General features: G+C 39.6%; 1 protein-coding gene across 1 annotated transcript; it reads right to left on the bottom strand.

Annotated features, from left to right (window-relative positions):
• Nucleotides 1-2,879: 2,879 nt before the first annotated feature.
• Nucleotides 2,880-12,054, bottom strand: LOC121882786 (echinoderm microtubule-associated protein-like 4). The gene is made up of 7 exons (XM_042391233.1): nt 11,898-12,054; nt 7,627-7,857; nt 6,494-6,623; nt 5,021-5,122; nt 4,372-4,403; nt 4,143-4,169; nt 2,880-3,876 (listed from the first exon to the last, which is right to left on the bottom strand). The coding sequence occupies exons 1-7, from the start codon at nt 12,052-12,054 to the stop codon at nt 3,602-3,604; spliced, it is 954 nt and encodes a 317-aa protein (XP_042247167.1). The 3' UTR covers nt 2,880-3,601.
• Nucleotides 12,055-12,373: the final 319 nt, after the last annotated feature.

Genomic DNA, 12,373 nt, shown 5'->3' with positions numbered 1-12,373 from the left:
TTTTATCTCCTATGTCATTATATCTTGTACTTTGTGTTTTTCTCTGTGATATCCTCTTCTTAACTCTGTTTGATGGCTTACACTACATGCTGCTGTACAGAATGACAACCTGTGTGAATAGAGTCACAGTGTGATACCATATAAAAAACGACAGCAGCACACACACCTGTCCGCAGGCAGGACAGACTAGAAAATATCTGTCTTTTTCTGCGTCAGCCAGCTGTTGTTTCCTCACGTGGAGGACAGACAGGCTCAGTTCAGTCTCCACTGAGGACAGATAAGCAGGTCTGTAAGTTCCTTCCTCTGTGTGCAAAGTCCATCTGAAATTTCATGTAAGTTTAGGATTTATTACAGTTACAGTTACTACATTACAGTTGACTGTTTCAAATGACGCAGTTACAGGTTTGGAAAACAACTAAAGATTGAAGCCGTGTTGCAAATTATGTAATTTAATATGTTGACATTGTGTGACACAATTACTTATTAATCTACTGTATTCTATTTTTATTGTGTGTAGCCAATCTATCTATCTGTAATAAAAAAAAGAAAAAAAAGAAGTGAATTTATCCTTTAAAATGATCAGGATCACCAAGACCAACATGTGGATTTTATTTTTTCAAATTTTTTCCACACTATTTCCATTTTAAAATTAGGGGAGAACCGGGACAAAAGTAACACTTTTCAGATAAACGTCATTTTAAAAGATAACGTTACAGACAGAAACTTATTTTCATTGTGATCAACAACTTATATGTATGTTCTATCAATAACAGGGGCTATTTACTATAAATGTTGAAAGACTTTGTTATAATTTGACTTTGTTACTTTCGACCCCGTCCGTCGGGACAAAAGTGAAACGATTATATTATTCTTGTTGTTATTAAAAATGTCTGACAATGTCCTTGTTATTATGTAATCGCAAACATATTATGTACTTTATCTTAAAAAAAAAAAAAAAATTTCATTTTTAGAACACAGGGCCTAACAATCAATGATGCACATTTAGATTTTTTTCAGCCCATCAACACATTGCATTTCCTTAAATTCCTGCTTCAAATCATATCGAGTGATTTACAGTTAAATGTAATTTATTTTAAGATGAGGTGTGCCTTTGCTGCACATCTGACACTGATGTTTCTGCGAGAGACATCAAAAAACACCCTCTCATAGACTTCAGGGTCAACTAGAGCTCTTTCTGCTGTTCCCAACAGGACTCTTGGCATATTCTGTTGGTGCAATATGACAAACACACAATTTAATAAACGCTGACAGTGTGACCACATTAGCAGTGGGGTGAAAGAAACACTCGTTGTTACTGTACAGGGACAAAATAAACGCCTGTTACAATCGTCTCGACAGTAACTCCTGACACTTAAACCTCACTTGCTTCTATATAGAAAAACTCTGACATGGCAAACTTCAGCACATGTTAAAGTACTAAATAATCTGTCAAATGATCGTGACTATGAAACATGAAACAATAAACACAACTTGTCATTCAAAAAAATTTACTGCTCGAGTGAATTTACTTATGATCGAAAATAGCTTTTCAGGTAAAACTCTGTGAAAGTATGATGTATCCACGCGATTTTTGGAGAAAATCACTGTGTTACTTTCGCCCCAGTTCTCCCCTATATCCCTCTCATGTCTGCCCAGCCTGTTAACTTTCTTTCAGAATTCAGGTTTCAACATTATTTGCAAGAGGTAGCAAGAGGTATTTGTATGAAGCTGTTGGTTATGTACTTTGTTCAGCAAAATACACCTCATCCAACCTTAAAGGGCTTCACTTGCACCTGATATTCTTTGCATTACATCACACATGGACTGCAGTCAGTTCCACATTAAAACCATAATGTGTTTTCTTGTACACTAGCTTGCTTTACACATTTATTTGGTTAAAAGCAGGAAAAATATAGAAGCCCTGCCAACAATATTATATATTAATATTATAGAATATATTTAAAATGTATTTTTTTATTTGAACATCTTATTGCAGCATTGTATAGCAATGCAAGTGTTTGCTATACCTCAAAGGTAGTTTCGCCTTCTCACCAGCAGAGGTCCTCCCAATTTGCAAAGAGCACATGAATTTGGATCCACCCTTAGGTCACACCTGCTCCTGGCTGTCTGGGTGGTCATGAAAAAGTTCAGTCTCTGTTTCAGTGGAACTTTTTGGTTTGGTTTATCTAGATCGAAAGGGTTGGTGCATCCTTACAGTAACACACATATGATATTACCTTTCTGTGATGACAACTGTTTGGCTCTGTGGCTTTTATCTCCACAGGAGGGCGCTGAAGCTGTGTGCTCGCTGCCACATGGACCTCTGCAATGTCTCACACAAGTTTATGGAAAGTCACAACAGACTTTACTATCATCATGTTTCCAAACAAGGCTAAAACAGGATTTATGAGTTTTGACTTTGACTGGGATAAATGTAATCAGCCCAGTCTAAAAATATGAATGGAACAATACAAAAACGTAATGTACCAGACTCAGCTTCCATAAGTCTTCATTTGAATGTTTATCCCACTGAAAAGGTCATGGCACATGATTTTCATCATTTTCCTGCACATAAAACTGTTCAGTCGCCATCTGTGCCCTGGAGTCACTTTTGAAAAAGGCCATTCCCTTCATCAGAGAAATGCTTCAACATCAGATTAAGGTGACTGCGCTCTTCTTGCTCTCCAAGGGGCTGATTGGATATAACCGTGCCAGGAAAATGCAGCACACTCTGTAATGGGATCTCATCCTGTCTAAATGAAGAATACATCACATTCAGGCAACTTCTTCAGTTGAACAGAACCTGCACATGGTAAAGAACACACACTAAAGAAGAGTCATCTCCATTAGTGATCACAACAGAGTCGTTTATTGTTTGAGTCCTGAACTAGAATGAGCGTTATTGGCTGATTCGGGTACGTATAGCACCATATATTAACTAAGATTAAAGTGGAACGTCAACTACAAAACTGGAAACATCACAGCAAACAGGCATGAGACAGACTCAGTGACACACTCGTTGACATTGAACACAGTTTCCCTCTCGCGTGACTCACACAGTCAGCGTTCAAAGACGACTACAGCACAGACACACATGCTTACCATGCCAAACACACTGAAGACTTCACATTTAGAGTGAGGAAGAGAAGATTTAAACACAGGCAGGCATCCAATGAAACAATGCAGAGAAATGGATTTACAACTAGACTGTAAAAAAAAAGTGCATTTCAAACTATCATCAAAATGAAATAAATATGTCATAAAACACTGTATTGCCAAAGTCAGTCACTCACACTATGAAGCCAAACATCTAAATGGAAATGTTACAAATTGCTGCAAGTGCGACATTGTTTACACACCCAAAACTCAACAATGGATGAGCTACAGAGAAAAATCATGTCATCCTTACTTCTTCTTACGTCTTCCACATTTAAAAAATCTTTTTCTTGTTTTGTCCAAACTGAAAGAAAGTCTTTATTTGCAGTTTCTGTTTCACTCATTTGTTTGACATTGTGGTTCTATAAACTCAATTTGCCCTCAAATTTATAGTCAACAACAGTAAATTTGAAATTTGTGCCATGAGACAGAAAATTCTTCTTCCTCAGTAGCAGATCTGAAAGTACTGGCTGGGGGATTTAAGCGGGCTTTTGTAGCTGGATGTTTCCTGCTGTGCGTTCTGACTGGTTGTGGTTTTCTGGAGGTTTAAGGTGAAGGATGGGTTTTTCCTCCTCGTCTCTGGCTTGGTGCCCCCCTTCGCCTGAGGGTTGTTAGGTGTGGCCACGCGCCCACCGTTGGCAGGCACAGTGGCTGTGGATTTGGCGGCCTCAGAAGACCCAGTCTTTCTTGCGAGGGGGCTCAGATAGATCTGCATAGTCACTAAGTGAAGTGGTGAAATGAGGTGAGGAGGTAGACAGAGTGGAGGTTGGACAGCAGGAAGGGTGAGAGGGCGGACAGTGTGGGTATTTTAAAGAAGAGATGGGGGGAGACAAAAACAGGGGGGCAAGGGTTGAGATGTCATGGTGAGATGTGGGAAAAAAAACAGCTCAACCACTATTCTCTTAACTTTTCATGATAGTATAGATATATATATGGCTATTTCTTGTATTTTCAGGAATTAGTCTGGAGTCAGGGATGAATCCTACCTTTGCACTGTGTCACACGCCTTGTCCCTGCACCAAAATAACACACAGAGGTCAGAGAGGTCATATTGCAGTTTTTACATGTAGTAAACAAGTTTTGTCAGTCTCTTGCTAAATCACGTATCTCTCTTTTATATAAGCTTAGACAGCAGCTGTTTTTCCATTTTAAGAGGCTGAATAAGGCCAGTTACAACCTGGAAAAAAACAACTGCATGGAAGCAGAGACTCTTACCTAGACTGACTGCAGCCTCCTTGGACTTGCTGCTGTTGTAATGAGGAAAATGTGATATGGAGGCAGCACAAGGACAAAAGAAGGAGAGACAAAACAGTGTGAGAGATGGGCTGATACAGAGAGTCGGAAAATCTGATTTTGTCAGAATAAGTTCTGCAACTGCATGTATGTTTTTGTATTAAAGGCTACAGAGAAAAGTTGAAACACACAATGTGTGAGTAATGTATCAGTGTGACACATCACAGCGTCACACATGGGCAGATCAGTTTCAGGTTGACTTCACGGTTAAAGGTCCTATGTACTGGCTCTGAGAATGTAGTCTTCCTCTGTGGTTTGAGATGTTTTCGGATGAAACAGGATGTGGGGGACAGCCATTGCCTTGACTTGATTTGAGAAATTTGATTGTACCTTGATCAGCTCAGAAAAAAACTCACATTTTACAAGCAGAGGAAATGGAAAGATTTTGATAAACGGTATTGTGAAAATGTATTTTTGAAAATATATTTGGCCATGCATATGTTAGATTTCAGAGCAATACACTCAGATGCACAGTACCTACACAGAAAGGCATCTTTTAATTTCATGGTATGATTGAGGACAAGTCCTGTGTACAGAGTATGAGTTCAGAGATGCAGGAACAGCAGCTTACCCTTCATGGACTTTCTTAGAGGTCGAGGCTGCAGAGGAGGGTCGTGCTTTGGCAGTCTTGCACGGACTGTCCTTCAGGCTACCTGCTGGGCTCCTCACACCACTGGAAGGCAGACAAAAAAAAAAGTCATATTCTTTTTTTTTTTAGGTAGTCTTTTTGTTTAACAGTCAGGAACTGACAGGAAATCATCTCAGTATACAAGAGATGACATAAAAAATTATGAGCAAAATGCAAAAGTGTACAAACATTTGAGCCACTACAATGAAGAAATGAAGCTGCAGTTTACTGCTATCTTGTAACAGGATTCATGGAAACTGAGGTAGTTCAAGCTTTTACTGTAAAATTAAGAAAAATTAACCTGCTGCCTCTTGAGGGCAACATAATTTGCACTTGCCTTGTGTCTATTTAAAATTACATTTTGTGTCATGTATTTTGTGTAATGTTGAAATTTAAATACTGCTATTTAAATATTTGACTTTAATCCCTAACTTTTCGAAAATTTCCAACATTTTAAAAGCTTTAAAATTCAAATTAATTTGGTCATTTTCGTATCTAAAAATTTAACCTAAGACAAGAAATCAACTTGCTCAGAAATTCAGATGAGCGACGGGAATCTCTGACACATAAAAGAAGGAAAGATCAATGGGTGGGAAGCACCTGAAGGCATCAAGTAATAAAGAGAAGAAGCAAAAGAAAGGAACATCAATATGAGGAAGAGAGGAGAAAAAAAGTGGAGTTAATTAGCGGAGAGAAATGTTCCAGGGTTGCTAATGATGACAGCGATGATGATGATGATGATGCTCGCTGCTCCATCGTAACACTGAAAGGACAGGCTTAAGTGAATGGAGATTTACTTCTCTCTGTGCAATTATATCAGCATACCCCAGATATGGCAATCACACATTAAAGTACCACAGAGAAAACCTATCATGCTCTCTGACTAATGGCATCTAATGGCAGTATCATTTGAAAGGTAATTGAGAGGAAGAGATGTGCAGAAATAGTGTGTTGCTTTATAGCTTTGAAATAAAGGAGAGTGTTGGAATAATTATTGAGCATCCATGTGCAGTGCTTCTTGGATAATGGAGGCTATCTGCTGATTGCTTTTGCACATTAGATAATGAGACTTAAGCTTCACTCTGAGCTGGTTTGTTAGGACAGTTTTTGCGTCACTTGTTGCCCTGGGTGTGTTTCATGAGGAGTGCTGTCAGAGGATTTAGAAGAACTGTGCCACTGTGATTGATTCCCATTGTGAGCAATGAACTGTGAAATCAATCAACAATTTTAACCTTTGTGTTTTATTGTATGGAAGCTAAATTAGAGCAAGTAGACCTATGTAAAAGAGCTTTTATGATTTAAATCAGCTTGGAAAACACCAAACATGATCTGCTCTAAATATTAAAAATGATCTTTTATATTGCATATACATCTTAAGTCTTATGTCTCTTTAAATCATATTACTGAGTGTTTTACCTCCGGGGCGGTGTTGGGCTGTAGTTCCTGGCTGTGGAGCTGGAGGGCAGCGTGGAGCTCTTCTTCAGGGAGGCAGCGCTGGAGGTCACCATGGGCGGTCTGGAGGGCAGAGCCAGAGACACTGGCCTGGCTGTGGAAACATACACACACACATGCAGACAGACGGCGGTGAGGATGATGTATGTGTGTTTGTGTATGTTGGGTAAAGGGCTGTAATTATGTGGTTTATTTCGATGTATTTTATTTCTTTTATCTTAAATCTGCTGACTTTTTGTTTCAGTCACTGTTGTGACTGGTCTGTTTTTTATCTGATTAAATAAAACAGTTGAAAATGAAATAACTGGAACCTGTTTGTATACATAAAAAGTAGATGTATTAGGTCATCTATGTATACTTAACACATTTTTAGGATTTCTTTATGGATTTTCAGATTCTGACTATTGGTCTGTGAGAAGGCGTAGAAACATTTACTGACATGTACAGTATGATTAACACTAGATGGATTATTGTAAGTGAAAAAATCAGATAAAATCATATCAATCTTCTTATATATATTGAATATAATATATGTAAAAGTATTAGGAATCATACAATTAGTCAATTAATCGATCAGTTGACTGACAGTAAAATCATCTTCAGTTATTTTGATTATTTGCTTTTCCTTGTCTTATGTAAAAGTAATCTGAATATCTTTGTGTTTGAAGAGTTGGTTGAACAAAACAAGCAATTTAATGACATCAGCCTGAGCTTTAATAAACTGTGAAAGGCATTTTCCTTTTTTTCCTGACATTTTATAAATAAAAGGAAAACAATTGTCAGATATTTTGCTAATGAAAATAATCATTCAGCAAGCATCCCTCAAATTTAGATATCAAAGAGTTATGTGTGCTGAACATACAATGTGTACTGTAAAACCCTCATGCATGTTGAACAACACTGGCTTACAGTAACTAATTTTAGTAAAGCTGATAAGAACATCCATTGCATACAATAATCCATAGAAAAATCAATGTCCAATATACAGTACAGGTCATCAAGATAAAAGCTGTTCCACACATTGACAGACCTCACATCAATAAATTGACATGTAAATAACGACAGTAGAGCAAATCGAAACATGGATCTTAGCTCACCTTTGGCTCCCGGTGCTCTCCTTCCAGCAGCCGCTGCAGCAGCAGCCTGGTGTTCCTCAGAGATGTTGAGCCTCTTGAGGACGTCAGCCAGAGCCATCTTCAACAGCTGGATTTCATCCTCCTGCATCTGCATCCTCTGCTCCAGATAGGTCAGCCGGTCGGCCACGTCCAGGCCACTGGCCGCCGAGCTGCGGTCATCTGCAGGAACGGGAGTGAGTTCAAACAGGAAATCTAGTCATAAGATAGAAAGACAGGTTATGTTGTTCACTTGTCATGATTTTTCAACGTCATAACATAACTATGGAATTATTTAAAGCTAGTGTTAGTCCAGTGAAAAAAAAACCCAAAGGCATCTGAGGAATTCATTGAACATTTGCTTGTCTCCAAACCATGTCTACATAATTTTAAAAATGCACATTTCAGAGCAAACAAACAAAAAGCACGAAGCAACAGACCTTGTTAACCAAGTAATGCTTCAGAGGGTCACAGTGACACAACCACACACACACAGGGGGAGAGGAAGTTGCCAAGTAAAAAAATTAATATGCAATACACAGTTGACTCATACTTAAACCACAGGACCATTTGGTAAGAGAAAATCTGTAAAAACACTACAGTCAAAGCATTATTTATTGGATGAACTCTACCATAAAAGACCTTTTTTTAAGGCTAATCTCTTGTTGGAACAAAATGTTACATATAATCAGAGTGTTTTTAAATTTTACAGAGACAGAAATAAGCTCTTTAAAATCCCCTGTTCTTGTGTGTATAGTAGAAATCAAGCTAATGAGGTCACGGCACAGCTGGACACAGAAGATCAGCACAGCAGCATATAAACAAAGGTAGCCCAGCACACATTCATAACACTTTTAACTGTCACTAATGCTGTAATTTCTCTGCCAAACAATTTCTACTCCTTAAAACTTATTTTTACTGCAGGCAATCACCACGAGCCATCGCCAGTCTCACACAGTAAAAATAGTTCAGATGTGAATACCGTGGGAGACACTGGACACTGATGAGTGTTCAGAGTGTCTCTGCTGGCCAGGTGGACCTTCCTCCACCGCCCCAGATGTCTTCCTCCTCTTCCTCTCCTCTCGTGAGCACACTCTCTCGCTCCTCTTTCCTCCTCTGATTCCAGTCAGATAGGCCGGCTCTCCCTCCATCTGATTTTGATCCACTGGCTGGTGTCCACTAAGATCTCATCTCCTTTGCTCCACTTATGTCACACACACACACACACATACACACACATACACACAGCGACACACACACTCTCACAGGGCTGCCTCTCTGGTGTTTTTGTCCACCTCTGTGTTTACAGCATCCAGGCTTCTGCAGCAGGAGATGAAGTTATTGGTGTTTTGATCCTCTCACGTTTCCTCGGTGGTCGCCTGACACACACTGGGACACGGTGATGTGTATTACAGAGCTTAAAGCCCTCTGTTCAGGGTGTGTATGCGTTTATAAAGGTGGGGGTGGGGCTGATCATGCTTAAAAACTCAGCAGTCGTCCAATTCAACCTAAATTGTCTGTGCACGTGCGTGCGCGTGTACTTGTGTGTGTGTATGTGTGTGTGTGGGTGGGTGTGCAGAGTACAATGATAATCCCTCAGACTGAGCCTCTTTGACCCCGCCCCCACACATAAGCCCCATGTCACTGTGAGAGATGCAGAGACAGAGAGAGGAAACGGCAGAAGTAAACCTGAGCGTGGCTTGTACTTGTGTTTGTAGGGAGGAGGAGGAAGAGGCAGAAGAAAACCTCAGTTCATGCTTGACTGTAGTTGCAGAACAGTTGTGTGATGAAGCATCATTTCCTTGTTACTTAAAATTGATTATGAACAAAAGGATCAATTGCATAATCTGTGTCCATGTGTGTATTTTTTTTTACTTGAGCTAAACCGGTGATACGTCTGCAGTTCAAAGGGGGGTACTTGTAAAGATTGTGGAGTAGCTCAACTAATTTGATCAAATAGAAATTACAGTTTGGTTAAAATTGTGTATATGAGTTAGCGATAACACCTGAACACGATATGTAACTACAAGGGTAGGCATTTCACACACAGTTAGCTAGAAGTAATGGATATATGGTTAAAATCATTAGCTAAAAGTAATGGATACAGTTTTTAAAAATAGCTAAAAGTAATGGATAATGGTTGAGATCATAGTAATGGATATAAATAGTTGAAACGACAGCTAGATAGCTAAAAGTAGACCAGCTATCTTTTAGCTACTCCTGCTAAAAGTATCGATAGCTAAAATTAATGTGTAAAGGGTTGAAAGGTCTAGCTTCTGCAACTCCAAGTGCAAACTTAAATATACCGACAATCACATGCAACATCATTGTATCATCCACTATTACATCACCTCAATATCATTAATAATATCAAATAGTTAAAATCGATTAAAACTCCAGACAAAAAAGCTGGGAATCAAATAACTAAACTGTTTTCAGTATTTATTGTCTATGAAGCCTGGAAACCTGCTGTATAGTTTCTAAAAATGCATCTTCTCCAATGATTAAACTGACTTTTCCTCAGTTTTTCGGGAAGCTGTGACTCTCTTGAGATATATGTTTTTTCTCCTGACAGCCATGATCTGCTGTGGGCGAAGACTTTCAGTGTAATCACTCAAGCGTGCAGCCAGCAGTAATCTGTCTCTCATGGAGAGTGTAGGCCTATGATTTTCTGTTTCTCCTCTTGTCCTGACCGTGACATCATCCTCGTGCCACCTCCACACACCCCATATGGGACTGGGATTAGAATAGCACATAATCCCAGTGCTGTAAAAGGGAATTAGCAGCCCAAAGCTCAATCTCTGCACTAACTCAGCTATACAAAGAACAAGCTCCCTGGATGCCTTTCATGCAAATGTAAACACACATACAAACACATGCATTAATTTTGTCTCTGTGTCTCTGACTCACACACACACACACACACACACACATCCACACATTCACACACACAGCCAGGACCGCGTTAACAGTTTCAAAATTCATATGCCTCTTATACATCTTAGTCAAATGAAAATATATAAGGTATAGCTGCGGCGTGGAGAAGCAGCTGAGTGTTTTAATCTCTGCCTGCAGATGGTGTTTCTTGAATGAAGGAACAGCATCTGTCTGCTCATATCAGCATGCTGCATGCTGACACACACAGGCCACGTGTGCACAAGCAATCCTTCACATATTAGTCCACTGATACTAATATCCCCCGGGGGGACAAGGCATTTCCCTAAATCTCCTCAGCTGAGGCACATTCCGTAACACCAATTTGACCGTGATTCTTTGACAGATAAGATAGATAGATGCAGGATAAGTGTTTAAGTCTAACTTGCTTGTTCAAAACAAGTATTTTACAGGTTAAAGTGAAAGGCTACGGTGCCAATAAAGAAGACACAAAGAAGAAGAAATATGGCTTTTCTTTTTTATGTACAGTAGAGTACCAGGTGTAATCATGAAGGTCCTGTGAGGTCAAAACCAGTCTGATTTTTAACCAATATGACTGATTAAATGAAGGCTTTTAATATACCTTTTTCATTTTCTTTCTTTTGACCGAGGTTTTAAAGGCTTTTATACTCCCGACTGAAACAGATAATTTATCAAAAATTGGCAATACAAGGTTTTTGTATGATGTGAGCAATATGTTAATAAAAAAAATTAAGTCCTATGAGACATAACACTCTCAAAAGTCATCTGAGGTTCAGCCACAAGCCATATAAAAGACAAACCATCACTTAAGTCATTTTCAACTCCATTAATATAACTTAAATTAGCTTCAGTCAATGAGTGATACATGTAGAGGGTCTGCATGTACTTTTTTGAAGACAGTGGAGGTTCCTTCAGACCTTTCAGCATGTTTAATCAATTTCATCATCTTGCAAACGTATGCAAACCATACATGTTATGTGCACCCAGTTGGTGATAAATTGCAGGAAGTGTAAACGTCTCTTTTTGCTGTGCAAGGAAAATTGCAAGTAATGCAAGTATGCACTTCATTCATACAGAACACTTTAAAGAGCCAGTTCAGTTTTGTTACTTGCCTGTAGTAGTATCCTGGAGTCATTTTGGGTTTCATTTGCACAGGTTTTAAGATTTAAAAAAAAATCCATAATATCAGAGATGGATATCTGAATACCTTGGCAAATAAAAACAAAACTATCTGCAGAGCTGCATACCAATAGAAGCAAGTGAGATTTTTTTTTTTTTTTTTTTTTTTTGGAATTTGGGTGAACTGGCCCTTCAACATCTAAACTTGCTGAACTCTGTACCTGTCATGAAGTCAGTGTCAGGTGCCAGCAGTGTATCGCTGTGGTAGATCTCCCTCAATGAGGGCCTCCTGAGCAGACTGTCGTGGGCCGTCTCCTCCATCCCCAGACCCTGGTCCACCATCTCCTCCATGTGTGCCTCTGCTGTGCCCGCTGCCATGGCCCTGACAGACCGCTTTGCTGTGATCCTGTGTCACACCCTGTAGTCTCCTACGTTTTGTCTAACACTGCTAAGCTAATTCACCTTCCCTTAACCACCGGTGGCCACCACCTCCCGCTTTTCCCTCCCTCCCTCTCACCTGCTGTCCCTTAAGGGTGCAGGGAGAGGGTGATGTCACTCAGAGGACAGATTAAGGACCCGGTAAGCCATCTGAAGCCATCAGCCAGGGGAAGATGACACTCTGTGGTGTGTGTGTGTCTGTATATTGTGCAGCATGCACATAGGGGTCAGGGAGGCCTCACATAGTGAAAACACTTTG

Source organism: Thunnus maccoyii, chromosome 17 (assembly GCF_910596095.1).
Source record: "Thunnus maccoyii chromosome 17, fThuMac1.1, whole genome shotgun sequence".
NCBI lineage: Eukaryota > Metazoa > Chordata > Actinopteri > Scombriformes > Scombridae > Thunnus > Thunnus maccoyii.
The sequence above is the reverse complement of the archived record's forward strand: the minus strand, read 5'-3'. Positions and strand labels throughout refer to the sequence as shown.

Coding starts and splice junctions, on each gene's coding strand:
- LOC121882786 (XM_042391233.1), bottom strand. CDS start 12,054: ATGGCAGCGGGCACAGCAGAGGCACACATGGAGGAGATGGTGGACCAG. Junction 4,170..4,371: donor GGAGGCTGCAGTCAGTCTAG/GTAAGAGTCTCT, acceptor ATTTTGGTGCAG/GGACAAGGCGTGTGACACAG. Junction 3,877..4,142: donor GCGTGTGACACAGTGCAAAG/GTAGGATTCATC, acceptor CACTTCACTTAG/TGACTATGCAGATCTATCTG.